Raw genomic sequence first — 15,231 nt, forward strand, 5'->3', positions numbered from 1 at the left:
GTTCAGTCCATTTAATCAACGCCTTGTGTATAGTCAAGTAGATCCGGCCTAGTCTCGTACCGTCGACAACCCGTGGAAGAGGGCGGTCCCACCCAGCATTCACCGCCCACCATTCTGCCATCCTTTATCGGATTTTTCGATTTTTTTTTCTTTGCGATACAACGAGAATCCTCAACCGTGCACGACTCGGCCTCGTCTTCCAACAATGGCGCCGATCAAGCGCAAGGGGAACGCCCCCGAAGAAACGGCTGCTCGTCAGCCGCAAAAGCGCGCCAAGGTCGGAGCGGAGGAGAGCAAAAAAGACTCCAAGCCTCAGGATACTGCTCCGAAAGCTTCGGAGCTCTCTGTTCTCCGCGACGACGAACCGTCCTTCCCTCGTGGTGGCGGTAGCGTTCTGACTCCTTTGGAGCGCAAGCAAATTCAGATCCAAGCCAACAAGGATGTATTGTTCGAACAGAAGGGTCAGAAGAAATCGGCCCGCGAATTTGACGACGACAACGACGATGACGAGGATGATGTTGAGATGGAAGATGGAGATACCACAACCACCAAGAAATCCCGGAAGAAGAAGTCGAAGAGCAAGAAGTCTGGAGACAAGGAACAGCCCGAAAAGGAGGGCGTGCGCATTGAACCTCTCACCTATAAGGTACGAACGGTTCTCAAGAAAATTTATCAAGTATCCTGGCTAACTTGAACAGCGCATTGTCCCCGGATCTATGATCCTCGGCCAGGTTTCGAGCATCAATGCCCACGATGTCGCCCTTTCGTTGCCCAATAACCTGACAGGTTATGTTCCTCTTACCTCGGTCTCGAAAGTTCTCGACGACAAGATTGAGAAACTTCTCAACAACGAGGATGATGAGGATGATGATGAGGACAGCTCTGAAGAGGAGACCTTCGACCTCAAGGAATTCTTCTATATTGGTCAATACTTGCGGGCTTACGTTGTTTCTACGGGTACTGAGGCCTCCGAAGCCGGTGGCCGCAGCAAGAAGCGCATCGAACTGTCTCTCGACCCCAGACAAGCAAACACCGGCCTCAAGAAATCTGACTTGGTGGAAGAGTCGGCTATTCAGGCTTCCGTTGTCAGTGTCGAGGACCACGGTCTGGTCATGGACCTTGGTATCGAGGGCTCGGATCTGAAGGGATTCATGTCTTCCAAGGAGATTGATCCTAATGTGGACTACACTAAAATTAAGGAGGGATCGGTCTTCCTGTGTGTTGTTACTGGCCAGAATGCCAGTGGCAATGTCATCAAGCTGTCTGCCAACCTCCAGTCCGCCGCTTCCATCAAGAAGTCCCACTTTCTCAGCGCCGCCCCTACAATCAACTCCTACCTCCCCGGTGTTGCGGCGGAGATTTTGTTGACCGAAGTCACCGAGAACGGTATGATGGGAAAAATTATGGGTATGCTCGACACAACTGTCGACTTGGTCCAGTCTGGTGCCAATGACGGCAAGGTCGATTTGGTGCGGAAATTCAAGATCGGTGCCAAGATCAAGGGCCGTATCGTCTCGACTTTCCCATCCACTGAGCCCTTCAAGGTCGGCTTCTCGATGCTCGACCACATTATTAAGCTTTCTTCCGACGCTCATGGCCCTGGTTCATCCGAAGATGCACCCGCTATCTCCGCCATCGTCCCCGAAGCTAAGGTGGTTAAGGTTGACCCCGGTATGGGTGTGTACGTGCAGATCGGCGAAACTAAGCATCTTGGTTTCGTTCACATTTCAAGACTCTCTGATGGCAAGGTCGAATCTATTTCGGACGACTCCGGACCTTTTAGGGTCGGAGCCACTCATGAAGCCCGCATTGTTGGGTATAATAAGCTCGATAACCTCTACCTTCTTTCATTCGAGAAGACTGTCATTGAACAGCCATTCCTCCGGATTGAGGATGTCACCGTTGGTGCTACCGTTAAAGGAAAGGTTGAGAAGCTTTTGGTCGGACCTTCCGGTATTGATGGTTTGATTGTCAGCCTGGCTGATGGCATCACTGGTCTTGTCCCATCCATGCACTTTGCGGATACCCAGCTTCAGTTCCCCGAGAAGAAATTCCGCGAGGGTTTGAAAATCTCCGCAAGAATCCTGTCTGTCAACCTTGAGAAGCGTCAAATCCGTTTGACCTTGAAGAAGAGCTTGTTGAACAGCGAATCTGCTATCTGGAAGGACTATAAGGACATCACTCCCGGATCTCAATCTCCTGGTACCATTGTCAACCTTCAGGCTCACGGTGCCGTTGTCCAGTTCTACGGCACCGTCCGTGGCTTCCTTCCAGTGTCTGAGATGAGCGAGGCATACATTAAGGACCCTGCTCAGCATTTCAGACTGGGCCAGGTCGTCAATGTGCACGCTCTGAGCGTGGATGCCACTCAGGGCCGACTGGCAGTTTCTTGCAAGGACCCCTCGACTTTTACTGAAAAGTACCGCAAGGCCTTCGAGGACATGCACCCTGGCCAGCTTGTTTCTGGATCCGTCTTCGAGAAGTCAAACGATGATGTACTCCTCAAGCTTGACGACTCTGGTCTCGTGGCTCGTCTTGACGTGCAGCACATCATTGATGGATCGCCGTCCAAGCAGAGCGCGACTTTGTCCAAGATTCGTGTGGGCCAGAAGTTGAACGATCTTCTGGTTCTCGATATCCAGCGTGCTCACCGTCTCATTCGGGTCTCCAGCCGGGCTAGTCTGAAGAAGGCTGTTAAGCAGGGCTCCATGCCCCGTAAGTTCGAAGAGATTCAGGAGGGATCGACCGTCACTGGCTTCGTTCGCAACATTACCCCTGCTGGCCTGTTCGTTGAGTTCCTGGGCGACCTCACCGGTCTTGTCCCTAAGCGTCTCATTGAAGATGCCAACATTTCTCAGCCTGAGTTCGGCATGTCAAGGGGACAATCCATCTCCCCGACAGTTCACTCGGTTGACATGGACCTTCAGCGATTCATTCTTAGCCTGAAGCCCTCTGAGGCTACTCATGCTGGCCCCAAGAAGACAAAGACGAAGACACCCACACAGACTGATGACGCTCTTGCCAACCCCGTCGACGAGAACATCTCCACGATTTCCGACCTCGCCTTCGGCCGTGTTGTCAAGTGCAAGGTTGCCTCTATCAAGGCAACTCAAGTTAATGTTCAGCTGGCCGATAACATCCAGGGACGTATCGATGTCTCTGAGATCTTCGACAAGTGGGAGGATCTCAAGGACCGCAAGCACCCCCTGCGTTTCTTCAAAGCCAAGGAGGTTCTCTCTGCCAGAATCCTCGGCGTCCACGATGCTCGCAGCCACAAATTCCTTCCCATCTCCCACCGCACCGGCAAATACCCGGTCTTCGAACTCTCTCTCAAGCCAAGTTTCATGGAGGCTGTCAACCCCACCCTATTGAACATGGAACAGGTCAAGGTCGGCTCTTCGTGGATGGGCTTTGTCAACAACGTTGCTGATGACTGCCTCTGGATCAACCTGTCTCCCAACGTGCGCGGCAGGCTGCGCTTCATGGATGCTTCGGATGACCTGTCCCTTCTGACCGATGTCGAGAAGAACTTTCCAATTGGATCTGCTCTCAAGGTCCAGGTTACCGCCGTCAATTCAGACAAGGGTCACTTGGACCTTACTGCCAAGCAGGGCTTCGACAAGCTCTCCTTCGGAGACATTTCCGTCGGCATGATTTTGCCCGGCCGAGTGACCAAGGTCACCGAGAAGCAGGTTATCATGCAGCTCGGCGAGGCGCTCGTTGGTGCAGTCAACCTGATTGATATGTCTGACGACTACTCCAAGGCCAATCCGACTGTGCACCGGAAGAACGAAGTTCTTCGGGCTTGCGTCGTCGCCGTTGACAAGGCCCACAAGAAGATTTCATTGTCTCTTCGCCCCTCCAAGGTCATGAGCGCGTCTCTCCCCGTTCAGGACCGCGAAATCACCTCGATGAAGCAGCTCAAGCCCAACGACGTCGTTAGAGGTTTCGTCAAGCGGGTTGCTGACTCCGGTCTCTTCGTGGCTATCGGTCACAACGTTACTGCCTACGTCCGTATCTCTGACCTCTCCGACTCCTACCTCAAGGAATGGAAGGACTCATTCCAGGCGGATCAGCTGGTCAAGGGCAGAATTACTCTGGTTGACGCCGAACAAGGGAAGCTGCAGATGACTCTCAAGGAGTCTGCCCTGGAACCCGATTACAAGACCCCTGTCACCATTGCGGATCTTAAGACCGGCCAAGTTGTGACCGGAAAGATACGCAAGGTTGAGGAGTTTGGCGCGTTCATTGTCGTGGACGGCTCTAAGAACGTTAGCGGTCTCTGCCATCGCAGCGAGATGGCTGAGAAGCGCGTCGAAGATGCTCGCACGCTGTACAATGAAGGTGATGCTGTCAAGGCTAAGGTTATCAAGATAGACCGTGAGCAAAACAAGATCTCCTTCTCGCTGAAGGCTTCCCACTTCCAGGATGAAGAGGATGAGGACAGCGAGGACGAGGATATGAGCGACGAGCTTGGCGGCGTTGAGCTAGCTGGAAATGATGAGGATGAGGATGAAGATGACGACGATGTCTCCATGGGAGGTGTCGATATCGAGGAGGGCAGTGAGGAGGAGGAGGATGAGGAGAGCGACGAGGACGTCGCCATGGCGGGTACCAAGGCGTCCAAGGCTGGTGGCCTCGGCGCAGATGGCTTCGACTGGAGCGGCAACCTCCAGACCGAGGACAAGGCCGCAGCCTCCGACAGTGACGAGGAGGGTTCTAAGAAGAAAAAGAAGAAGAACCGCAAGCCCGAGATCCAGGTTGACCGTACCGGTGACCTTGATGCGAACGGCCCTCAGACCGTTGCCGACTACGAGCGTCTTCTTTTGGGTGAGCCCGACTCTTCTCTGCTGTGGCTTCAGTACATGGCGTTCCAACTGGAGCTGGGTGAGGTTGAGAAGGCTCGCACCATCGGTGAACGTGCTCTGCGCACCATCACCATGGGCCAGGATTCGGAGAAGCTGAACATCTGGGTGGCGATGCTGAACTTGGAGAACACCTACGGCAACGACGACAGCCTTGAGGAGATCTTCAAGAGGGCATGCGAGTACAATGAGCCGGCAGAGATCTACGATCGGATGATCAGTATCTACATCCAGTCTGGCAAGAACGAGGTATGTGTAGTCTATTTGGAAGTTCAAGATCATCGATGCTAACAACTTTCTACAGAAAGCGGATGAGCTGTTCAAGCAGGCTATGAAGAAGAAGATCTCTAACCAGTCGCCCAAGTTCTTCCTCAACTACGCCAGCTTCCTGTTCGACGCCATGGCGGCCCCCGAGCGCGGCCGGGGTCTGCTCTCGCGAGCCCTACAGTCTCTCCCGACACACACGCACGTCGAGACCACTTCCAAGTTCGGACAGCTGGAATTCCGGTCAGCAAATGGCGACGTGGAGCGCGGTCGTACCGTGTTTGAGGGACTGCTGTCCTCGTTCCCCAAGCGCATTGACCTGTGGAACATCCTACTCGATCTGGAGATCAAGACCGGCGACGCGGAACAGGTTCGCCGCCTCTTCGAGCGTGTGCTGGGTCTCCAGAACAAGAAGGGTAACATCAGCATCGACGCTAGCAAAAAGGTCAAGCCCAAGCAGGCTAAGTTCCTGTTCAAGAAGTGGCTTGCTTTCGAGGAGAAGCTTGTTGCCGAGGGTGGCGATGAGAAGATGGTAGAGGATATCAAAGCGCGGGCTGCGGCTTACGTGAAGTCTCTGCAGGAGGAGTAGAGTTTAGATACTTGTTTTGTCATTTTCTTGTCTGTCTCAAAAATCGTGTTATATGTTCCGTGCAACCCGTGGGTGTTTGGGCTCATTGCATTCGTCGTATATAAAGCGGCACCAGCAGATCATCCAAAAATTTCCCCGTTTATACTTGTACGCATGGTCATCCGTAGGACTAGACCAGAATACTCTTATCTGAGCATATAAAACGTGCCTGTGGCGGGCATCGCAGAGTCTCGTTGGTCCGCGACCAGAAAGAGATGCGCTAGCTCCACAACCTGCATCCAATCAGTGTCGTCATCTTTGCAACATGGGACGGTCTGCCCTCGAAGTGTGGTACTCAGTCTCTTCAAGGCCTGGTACGCTTGGGAGAACTTGAAGGGATATAACCCCTCCAGATGAAGCCCGCCTCTGCGCACTCCGTCCTGTAACTCTCTTAAACACCTCAACACAATGGGGGCCACATCCCAACCCCAGGGTACGCAGGGGTCTAGCACCTCCGAATGCTTGCTAGAGGTACCCTTTGAGGCCTACAGAGACTCGCCAGATGGCGATGTGAACAAGACCGTGCGAGTCCAGACTGTTCCCCGCGTGGTGGGGCCGCGCGGCTGGCGCCAGAGGCTGGCACCCTACGTCCCTTCATTTGCATCGCGACGCGACGACGACGACGAGGACTCTCTACCTTTGCTACCGGAGAACCATCAGAGCAAGCGATCTTGTCGCTCACGATATACTCGCTGCCTCGTGCGCGCACTGATCGTGTTCTTCGTCATGCTGTAGGTGTAACCGGATCTCGCCTTATCGGCTCAATTCAAGATAATGCAGACGAACTAATCATTGCATGCAGGGGAATCGTGCAGTTCATCTCAATGGCCTGCGGCATCGTGCTTTCTTTCTTCCCAGACGAATATGACCGCGCCGCTCATATCTGGAAACATGGCGACCACGATAACGTCGACGACGTCACCCACTGGCCCACCGACATGTCGCGCGATATCATCCCTAAAGGTTGCCACTCGCATAACGACTACTGGCGCCGCGTGCCTCTGTTCTCAGCGCTGCAGGCTGGGTGCATTGGCGTCGAGGCTGACGTCTGGCTGTTCGATGAGGAACTTTACGTCGGCCATACCAGGTCTGCCTTGACATCGCGCCGTACTCTGCGCTCAATGTACGTCGACCCGCTGGTCAAGATCCTCGAGGGCCAGAACCCTATCACGCCCTTCCACCGCACCATCGACCAGCCTCCACACGGGGTTTGGGATACAGATCCAGACCAGAGCGTGATCCTGCTAATTGACTTCAAAACCGACGGAGCTGCTACTTATCCCGCTGTCGTTAAGCATCTGGCTCCTCTGCGCGAGCGCGGCTACTTGACTTATTTCAATGGGCGCGAGCTGATCCCGGGCCCCGTAACCGTCGTCGGGACAGGGAACACACCCTTTGACCAGGTCACCGCCAACTCAACATACCGGGACGTTTTCTTCGATGCACCGCTCGACAAGCTCGTTGACGACAAGCTCGAGGGCCAGTACATCTCCACCGTCAAGCGGTCGACTGGTCTCGGCCAAGGTCTATCCGGCATGCCGGACGCCATCAACTCGCACACGTTCAATCTCACAAATAGTTACTACGCCTCTGTCTCTTTCAGGAAAGCTCTCGGCTTCACCTGGCCGTTCCATTTCTCACAGCACCAGATGGATCTCATTCGCTCGCAAGTCCGAGTCGCTCATCGTCATGGTCTCAAGGTGCGATACTGGGGTATACCTAGCTGGCCGCGCAGTTTGCGTAACCATATCTGGAGAATCCTGGTGCAGGAGGGTGTGGATATGCTGAACGTGGATGATCTGGTGGGTGCCACTAAGGGGGATTGGAAGATCCGGATCTTCGACTGGTGGATCTAGAGCGGGCTATTGATATCCATGAATGATGGGTGATGATCTTGGCTTTCTTATTTTGGGGTGTGGATTTCAAGTTGGGACGGCGTTTGGCTTGGAATATTTGAGATACCTTTTCCATGATAGACTTTACTTTTTTCATTGCTATGCATGTGGCACGTTACGTTGCGTTGCGGTAGAATGCTATCCATTGTGCAGTCAGATGCCCAGGTGACTTTTTTTGGTGGCTGCAATGCAGATACGCTAGTTTCGGTTTGCTTCGCAATACAGGGCCCCGTGATGAGGGGGGTTGCTCCCAAACGATCAATAATGCAAGAGTCTCGGGAAAAAGTACTAAAATTCAGAAGGAGAGCCGCTGACTGTAGGCGGCCAAGAAAATAGAGAAGCCTCAAGGGGCTTGGTGGGTATCATCGAATTTTGGGCAAGGGGGAATGGAATGCAAGGGATCACAAGCAGAAGAGAGCTTCCTCGCCGAACTCTCGCACGATGGTTCCCTCTTCGCGGAGAAGCCCGCCAAGCCAGAGCTTGGCAGTTTCAAAATCCTTGGCGCCAAACTTGACGAGGACAAAGCCAGCTCGGACGCGCGCTGCTGTCCAGGTGACATCGCCCTTCATGCCGGGCGACGACTCAGGTGCAGAAGAAGATTCAGACGACCAATTCCGGCTGCCGATACGCGGCTGCGATGTGAATTGGTCGAGCAGATATGAGCCGAGGCTCTCAAATACAGGCCCAGAGAGAATCAGCGTGCCCACTACCCCGTGTGGGCGTGTTCGCTCTTGGATAATGTTCAAGGGAAGCAGGCCGGCCTGCGACGGCATGTCCTCATTGGACTCATCAGAATCGTTCAGGTCATCGGTCTCGTCGTCTAGAATGACGGAATCACGCAGCAAAAGCCGGCTCTTGCCCGTTATCTCGTTGGTTGCCCAGATTTCGTTACGGCCTCGCCAGAAGCGGAAATTCCAGTTCTCGCCCCGTGAGGTTCGACCTTGCGTGACCCAGTCCAAGACGCACAGGCTGCTGCGCTGGTCTCCCTTGGCCGCTGCGTCAACTGTAAATGTTTGTACCTGAGCGTAGCGGCTGTTCTGGAAGGGCACAGATGGGTCGGGCAAGTAACAGAGCGCTGCCTGGCGTCCGATCTTCACGTCTAATGATTGTTGGCTCATATCTGAGAGGTGTGGGTTGGCGGGCATTTGTTTGCGGTGGCCCTTGATCACATTGGGGCAGTCGCTATTGCCCGGTTCTGTTTTGAAGATCTTCGTGCTTCCTTGCGGTGTGGTCACCACCATTCTTGTCCTGGGATCTAGCTTGATCGACACCTCGATGTGATCACCCGGGAGCAGACCGCCGCCATAGGTGAGCAGGTAGAGGTGGACTGGTCGTGAGGGACATGACTCCGATAATGACGAGGACTCGGGAGACGGAGTGAAGCCACCGGACCTTGGGACCAGCTTCAATGGGTATTTGTAGGTGAGAGTGGTAAGGGTGGGGTTGTTTGGCGGAAGAAGAGAGAGGACGACGGTGCCCTGCCCCGGTTTCGCTATGGAAGACTCGAAGGGTGAGCGTATGGGCATTGCTGGTTGTCGCATGGTGAATGATGTGCAGGTCTGAGGAATCGAATCGAAGGCGGACGCGGAGCAGAGAGGGAAGAAGCGGAGATTTATGAAAGCCTTGGGGTGATGTGCGGAATGAGCCAAGAGGTCAATTCAGTAAGGCGTAATGGCGGCGCAGCCATGCAGGATGATGTGACGAGAGTCGAAAACGAGGAGTTTTTACCCCGGAATCTTGAGTGCTGGGACGTATATAATTTTAGCCAAATTGGGGGTGATGATGGCATTCATTAGTCAATGCGAACCCACCGGGCGTCAGTTGTGTGGCTCGACCCATGGACTATGTGTCAAGCGGGGGGCGCGGGCGCCCTCATGACCAAGTGGTGTAATTCCTGGGACTCCGTGAGACCGAGGGAAGTGCCAAGTGGACACTGGGTGAGAAGCGCGGGGTCCAATTGAGGTTTCTATGACAAATGGGACCCGCATCGTGAGAACTAGACGCCGCTCTCCGTCTTGGCTGCAGGTCCCGATCTGGGATCACCTGATGCTTCGCGTAAGCTGGCGGTGAGCTAGCGGTCTTACAGCCTGAGTACCCCGTGATTTTCGTCAAACACATACAAACAAGAGTATGTTAGTTCAACATAGGTGGATAAACATGTCTTTCGAAATGTTTAGAAAGGTGTTGAAGGAAATACATAGATATTCTGTAGGTTTTATTCCGGGAAAGCGGTCTCACCACTTCCGCCTCAAATGCCACGTGACTAGATGCAGCGAAATCTTAAGCCGCACTGACCTGTCACAATCTCCCAGGTGACTTGTTATGTGCATATAGGTCATCGCACACATGGTGTAAGGTCATCGCACACATCACGTGATTTTATTTTTATTTTGCCCCACTTTTCTGGAAGAACGTAAATCCTTCGTAATTTTGGAATTACCCTTACGGAATTACCCATCCGGAATCTTCCTTCTATAATCCTTCTATAAAACTAGACAACATCTAGTTCTCTTCTTCACTATCCTTCTCTTCTTCACCATCCTCTCTACCATCTCCACCATCTCCAAAACCATCCTCTGAACTAGTAAACAGCTGGTTCTCATCATCTCCATCATCTCCATTATCTCTATTATCTCCATCATCTCCATCATCATCATCATCATGGCCCAAGTCAAGAAAAATGTGAGTTTACTAGTTCTGAAGTGGTTTTGGGGCATTCAAACTGACAGATTTACAGCCAAACTTCCAACGTTACCTTGACCTGTCGAAGGCAGATCTGAAGCTCCCTTCTCTCACTGAAGACATCAGTTTACTAGTTCCGAACTGGTTTTGGGCTGCAAAGCTAATTGATATTACAGAACAAAGGCTATTGCACCATCGAGGTTGGCGAGAGATACTGTCGAGTTGAAGATTGTGGAAATGCTGTAAGTCTTTTACTTTTACTTCACTTTACTCCTCACTTTGCTCCTTTCTAAACTAGTTGCTAACTACTTTATAGACTCTCTTTACCTCCACCAACAACCTCCGCAAGCACGTTCAGAAGCAGCATCCTGAAGTGTCTCTGACTGGCGAGGAATTTGGTGGTCGCCCTTGCCAAGCTGATGAATTCCGTGCTATCAGAAAGTGCTACAACTAATTAAGAACTAGTTAATTTGGATTTCTGAATAAATTACTAACTAGTTTACAGAGTTTTTCAATGAGATCATGGAGGCCTACGATGAGCGTGAGGCGGCAAAGGAAGAGATTTTGCCTAAGCTTCCTCTCAAGAATGATCGATCGGTAAGTATCGCGATATATTAGTTTCTAACTAGTTCTTCTACTAATATTCTTAGGTGCATATTACCAAAATGCGTCAAGCCGTTCGATCGATGAAGCTTCCTGTGCCTTGTGAGGTTTGCAAAGACACTGATCAACCTAAGCGTGAGTACTCCAGAAATACAAGGTTTAAACCAGTTACTAACTAGTTTAGTCTGCTGCCATGACGAAGTCAAGGGCACTTGTGAGCATTTTGGTCTTTTCACTGACCCTCGCAATCAGCAGGGTCAGGAGTACGTCCCATCAGAGGATGAGGCGTAGGGACTAGTTTGAAACTAGTTTTCCTCGTGGGTTTTGCTTTTTTGCTATCAAGCTTCAAGAACTAGTTTTAACTAGTTCTTTATGGTGTTTTCTATGGTTTTCAATTTGCATTTTTATTTTGAGAACTAGTTTTACCTAGTTCTTTATGGAGTTTTGGAGTTTTGCTTTTTGCTTTGAGAACTAGTTTTACCTAGTTCTTTATGGAGTTTTGGAGTTTTGGAGTTTTTGCCTTTTGCTTTGAGAATTAAAAAAAGCTAGTTTTAACTAGTTCTTTATGGTGTTTTGCGTGTTTTGCTTTTTGCTTTGAGAACCAAGAGAAACTAGTTTTAACTAGTTCTTTACAATATTTTCTATGGTTTACATTATGCATTTTTGCTTTCAGAACTAGTTTTACCTAGGTTTTAACTAGTTCCCTCTCTTTATCTGCTCTAGTTGCGCCGCAACGAGCTGCCTTTCTAGTTCCATCTTCGCAACCCTTAGTTCTTGTTCTTTAGTCTCAAGCTCTAACTGCTGGCGCTTTATTTGTCTTTCTTCTCGAGCATCCTCTATCTCCTGGCGCTTTTGCTGAATTTCGAGCTCTCGAAGGTCGCTTAAATGATCACGATTTTGCGAGTTAATCGCTGCTGTACGACGAAGACTGGAACTTGTGGATGCACTATAGAAGTAGTTAGTAATTAATTCTTAACTAGTTTAAAACTAGTTAAATACATACCGAGACTGGCTACGTGTAACCCCTCTAGAGCTTGATCGCCGTGGGGTGGCTGATCTCGATCTTGGCCGTGGTGTAGCTGACCTTGACCGACGTTCAATATCAAATACGAAGCCAGAAGATGAGGCTTCGAGGAGGATTTGATCGTCAATATCAAACTGAATTCGTGCGTCTCTGTAATAAGCGGCTTTCTGTTCTGCTTTCTCTCTTTTTCTAGCTTCGCGCTGGAGATTCCTTCCAAAGCGGGCCTCAATGTCATCAGCTTGATAACGGTGATGAATACCGAAAGTATCTCGATTCTCTAATTGATCAAGATCCTGTTGATCGAGGTATAATGACCTAAAACTAGTTAGTAGCTAGTTATAAACTAATTTATAACTAGTACTTACTTTGTCACAGCACCTAATAATGAATCGTAAGTTCCTAGTGCATAGGACTTATTATGGCTTTGCTCAACTGCATTCGTATGAGGCCGGAATCTAGAGAAGAATTCAGGGCTAACACCTGAGCATGCTTTACATAGCCCTGCTGCAATTACTGGGTGTCTCTTGTGTCGAACCCAGTATTTGAGGTTTGGATCGTGCTCTAAGACTAGTTAGTAATTAATTCGTAACTAGATTGAAACTAGTTATTTACCTTCAATAAGATCTAGTAACCTATGATAATCATGTTCAGTTTGACATGAAAGTAGGCTATTTAGACGCTCACGGCACTCTATATGGGAGCCATCTGGTCGATTTGGGTAGATCTTTGATACTGTCCTCATAAAATGTATAGCACAAAAGATCATAATCCGTACGAGGTGCCAAGCTGGAGAACGTCGATTCTGCTCGGTGTCTTGGTCCTGAAGGAATGCACCTAAGCCTTTATACTGATTAGTAATTAATTCGTAACTAGTTTTTAACTAGTTTACTTACCAAAGATCTGCTTTGGGCACATATCACCAACAATTGCCTTAATACCTTCCCCATGAAGGTAGTGAAACCTAATAGGTCTCCCTATTGACCTTGACATAAGTTCGAAAACTATCTGGAAGATAAATTTATATCCCATGGAGTTCTCTTGGTCAGTGAAGACACGACAGAGGGTTATAACTAACCCAGAACTAGTAAGTAATTAGTTCTTAAGTAGTTAATAGCGTCCTTACTTACTTTTACCATGGTCTGTAAGCATTGTAGCAAATATCACCTCGTTGATGTCTCCTTTTACCCGCTTATAAGACATATCAACCTCGATAGCATCACGCGTTGCTAGAAATTGGAGCTGTTTCGCGAAAGCACAGAAGACAAAAGTCCCTTCTGAAGTTTCGTAGATCTCTTGAACAAATTCCTAAATGGTAATTAGTTAGTAACCAGTTCTTAATTAGTTCTCTATTAGTTATTTTACCTTTAGATCAGGTTTGACATCTAGTTGATGGCGTAGGCCAGCTATCCCTTTGCCGTATGGGTAGCTTAGCGCTCGTTGTTTCCAAAGTAATGCCGCAACCTTATCGATCTTAGCAAAGCTAGAGTGGATCTGTGATAGCGTTTTGCATTTATGTTGCTGGCAGAATTCACGAAGCGCAGGACTGCGTAGGAATGTGCCTATAAGTAGTTAGTAATTAGTTAAAAACTAGTTTCAAACTAGCTAAATACGTCACATACTTAACTTAAGGTTTGGGTCTAGATTTTTGCAAATCAGATCTAGGACCTCGCTAGCGATTATCCATGGAGCTTTTGTAGGTGGTGGTGGTGGATGGGAATGCGTTCCACGAGAGTAGAAGATTGCATATGGGTATCTCTCAGGAAGAAGCGGGATAAAGGTCTGGAACATAACGTTACAAGCGCCATGGCTCTGGATTTTACCCTGACCCTGAGGATGAACAACGCCTAGAACTAGTTAGTAACTAGATTTGAACTAGTCTAGAACTAATCCTTACCGCACAATGGCCTCCTTGAGGCCGCTGGTTCAATCACTCCGCAAGTTAGTGGTCTAGGTTGATAGGTAGAGGCTAGAAGCTTCTGTAGAAGTTCCATATCAAGTGATCTCTCTTTTGGAAGTAGAGAAGTGTAGAAGTGTTCTTGACGGTTCTCTTGAGATGAATTCGCGCAGCTTATATAATAGCTTGGCACTTCAGATACGTTCTAATAACTAGTCAGTAACTAGTTAATAACTAGTAAGTCAAAGGTTTACCGTATAGTGGTGCTGGCGAAATATAGGTTGACAACCTAGGCGAGAGGATTTACAAGCGACACCCCGAAGGAACTTCCTTTTAGTTGCGTTATATAGCCTATAGAGATTAGTTTAGTTAAGAACTAATTCGGAATTAGTTTACGTACCCAATACTATTGCGCTGTAGCTCTCCATGGCCCTCTGAGAGCGAGGAATCCGCGATCTCTTGGCGTATATTTGTGATAAGGCTCCATAGATCTTTGTCCGCTTTTGTATGGGCTAGATATGAGAGTCTAGGATCAATAAACTCGCAGCTCTTGACACCATTACATTTAAAGCGTTTTCGCTCTGTTTGGCAGCCAAGGAATGCGGAATGCACAAATTCTCTTGATCCATACCCACCCATAGCGTACTGTGTCTAATAACTAGTTAGTAAGTAGTTTATAAATAGTTAATAACTAGTTATTCACTAACAGATTTCATCACAGCTCGTAGCTTATCCGGTCTAGATTTGTCAATATTCACGATATAGGCAAACCCTTCCTCATGAGTTTCTGGATACTCTGGAAGTAGAGGCACATGCTCAATAACAGTAGCTGATATTGGGTGGGTTGGATGAAAGGTTAATGGTGTTGGAATATGACTTGGCTAGGAATAAATCAGTTTAAAACTAGTTTGGATCTAGTTGTTGTCAATATATATTTACCTCATCCGGGTCAGGAATTGCTGCTTGGAATTCTTGCCAGTCTTCAAACTCATCGACATACTCGCTCGCTGGTTCCGTATCAGGTTCAGGATTAACCTGTATAAGCTCAGTGAGGGTACGATCCTCATAGGCCCTCCAGATATAATCTGTACTGTGTTCCATGGTAATTGGGATGATGATAGAAAGAGACTAATAATCTGTGTGGGTAAATTACCGGGTTACCAGGGCATACCCTACAAAATTACATAATTGCGATGAGCACGGACCAAAACTGCCAAAAAGCCACGTGACCCTTGCAGCGACCTAAGTGCCCACTTGCGATCACCTGGTTCCTCACTTGTTATGGCCCGAATGCCTAAATGCCTGAGTGCCTGAGTGCCTGAGTGACCAGGACCGCAAAGGCATCCAGTCGCGTCGACCTCCTTTACCTCTCTCCC

At 49.5% G+C, this 15,231-nt stretch overlaps 5 protein-coding genes across 5 annotated transcripts; 3 read left to right on the plus strand and 2 right to left on the minus strand.

Annotated features, from left to right (window-relative positions):
• Positions 1-205: 205 nt before the first annotated feature.
• N7498_008439 (putative rRNA biogenesis protein RRP5) lies at positions 206-5,718 on the plus strand (the record flags this gene model as incomplete). The annotated part of the gene is made up of 3 exons (XM_058455501.1): positions 206-646; positions 699-5,114; positions 5,170-5,718. The coding sequence occupies 3 exons, from the start codon at positions 206-208 to the stop codon at positions 5,716-5,718; spliced, it is 5,406 nt and encodes a 1,801-aa protein (XP_058305489.1).
• A 447-nt stretch (positions 5,719-6,165) lies between these two features.
• On the plus strand, positions 6,166-7,613 carry N7498_008440 (uncharacterized protein; the record flags this gene model as incomplete). The annotated part of the gene is made up of 2 exons (XM_058455502.1): positions 6,166-6,488; positions 6,560-7,613. 2 exons carry the CDS (start codon positions 6,166-6,168, stop codon positions 7,611-7,613), a joined length of 1,377 nt encoding a protein of 458 aa, XP_058305490.1.
• A 440-nt stretch (positions 7,614-8,053) lies between these two features.
• N7498_008441 (urease accessory protein UreD) lies at positions 8,054-9,193 on the minus strand (the record flags this gene model as incomplete). Its single annotated transcript, XM_058455503.1, has 1 exon — positions 8,054-9,193. The coding sequence occupies one exon, from the start codon at positions 9,191-9,193 to the stop codon at positions 8,054-8,056; it is 1,140 nt and encodes a 379-aa protein (XP_058305491.1).
• A 1,120-nt stretch (positions 9,194-10,313) lies between these two features.
• On the plus strand, positions 10,314-11,228 carry N7498_008442 (uncharacterized protein; the record flags this gene model as incomplete). The annotated part of the gene is made up of 7 exons (XM_058455504.1): positions 10,314-10,334; positions 10,390-10,467; positions 10,511-10,576; positions 10,651-10,762; positions 10,840-10,931; positions 10,985-11,072; positions 11,122-11,228. The coding sequence occupies 7 exons, from the start codon at positions 10,314-10,316 to the stop codon at positions 11,226-11,228; spliced, it is 564 nt and encodes a 187-aa protein (XP_058305492.1).
• A 405-nt stretch (positions 11,229-11,633) lies between these two features.
• Positions 11,634-14,956, minus strand: N7498_008443 (uncharacterized protein; the record flags this gene model as incomplete). The annotated part of the gene is made up of 11 exons (XM_058455505.1): positions 11,634-11,883; positions 11,941-12,276; positions 12,327-12,522; positions 13,037-13,042; positions 13,089-13,266; positions 13,324-13,520; positions 13,581-13,805; positions 14,163-14,206; positions 14,502-14,506; positions 14,563-14,736; positions 14,795-14,956. 11 exons carry the CDS (start codon positions 14,954-14,956, stop codon positions 11,634-11,636), a joined length of 1,773 nt encoding a protein of 590 aa, XP_058305493.1.
• Positions 14,957-15,231: the final 275 nt, after the last annotated feature.

The sequence above is a fragment of the Penicillium cinerascens genome (genome assembly GCF_028974065.1).
Source record: "Penicillium cinerascens strain IBT 15544 chromosome Unknown scaffold_4_segment0_segment0, whole genome shotgun sequence".
NCBI lineage: Eukaryota > Fungi > Ascomycota > Eurotiomycetes > Eurotiales > Aspergillaceae > Penicillium > Penicillium cinerascens.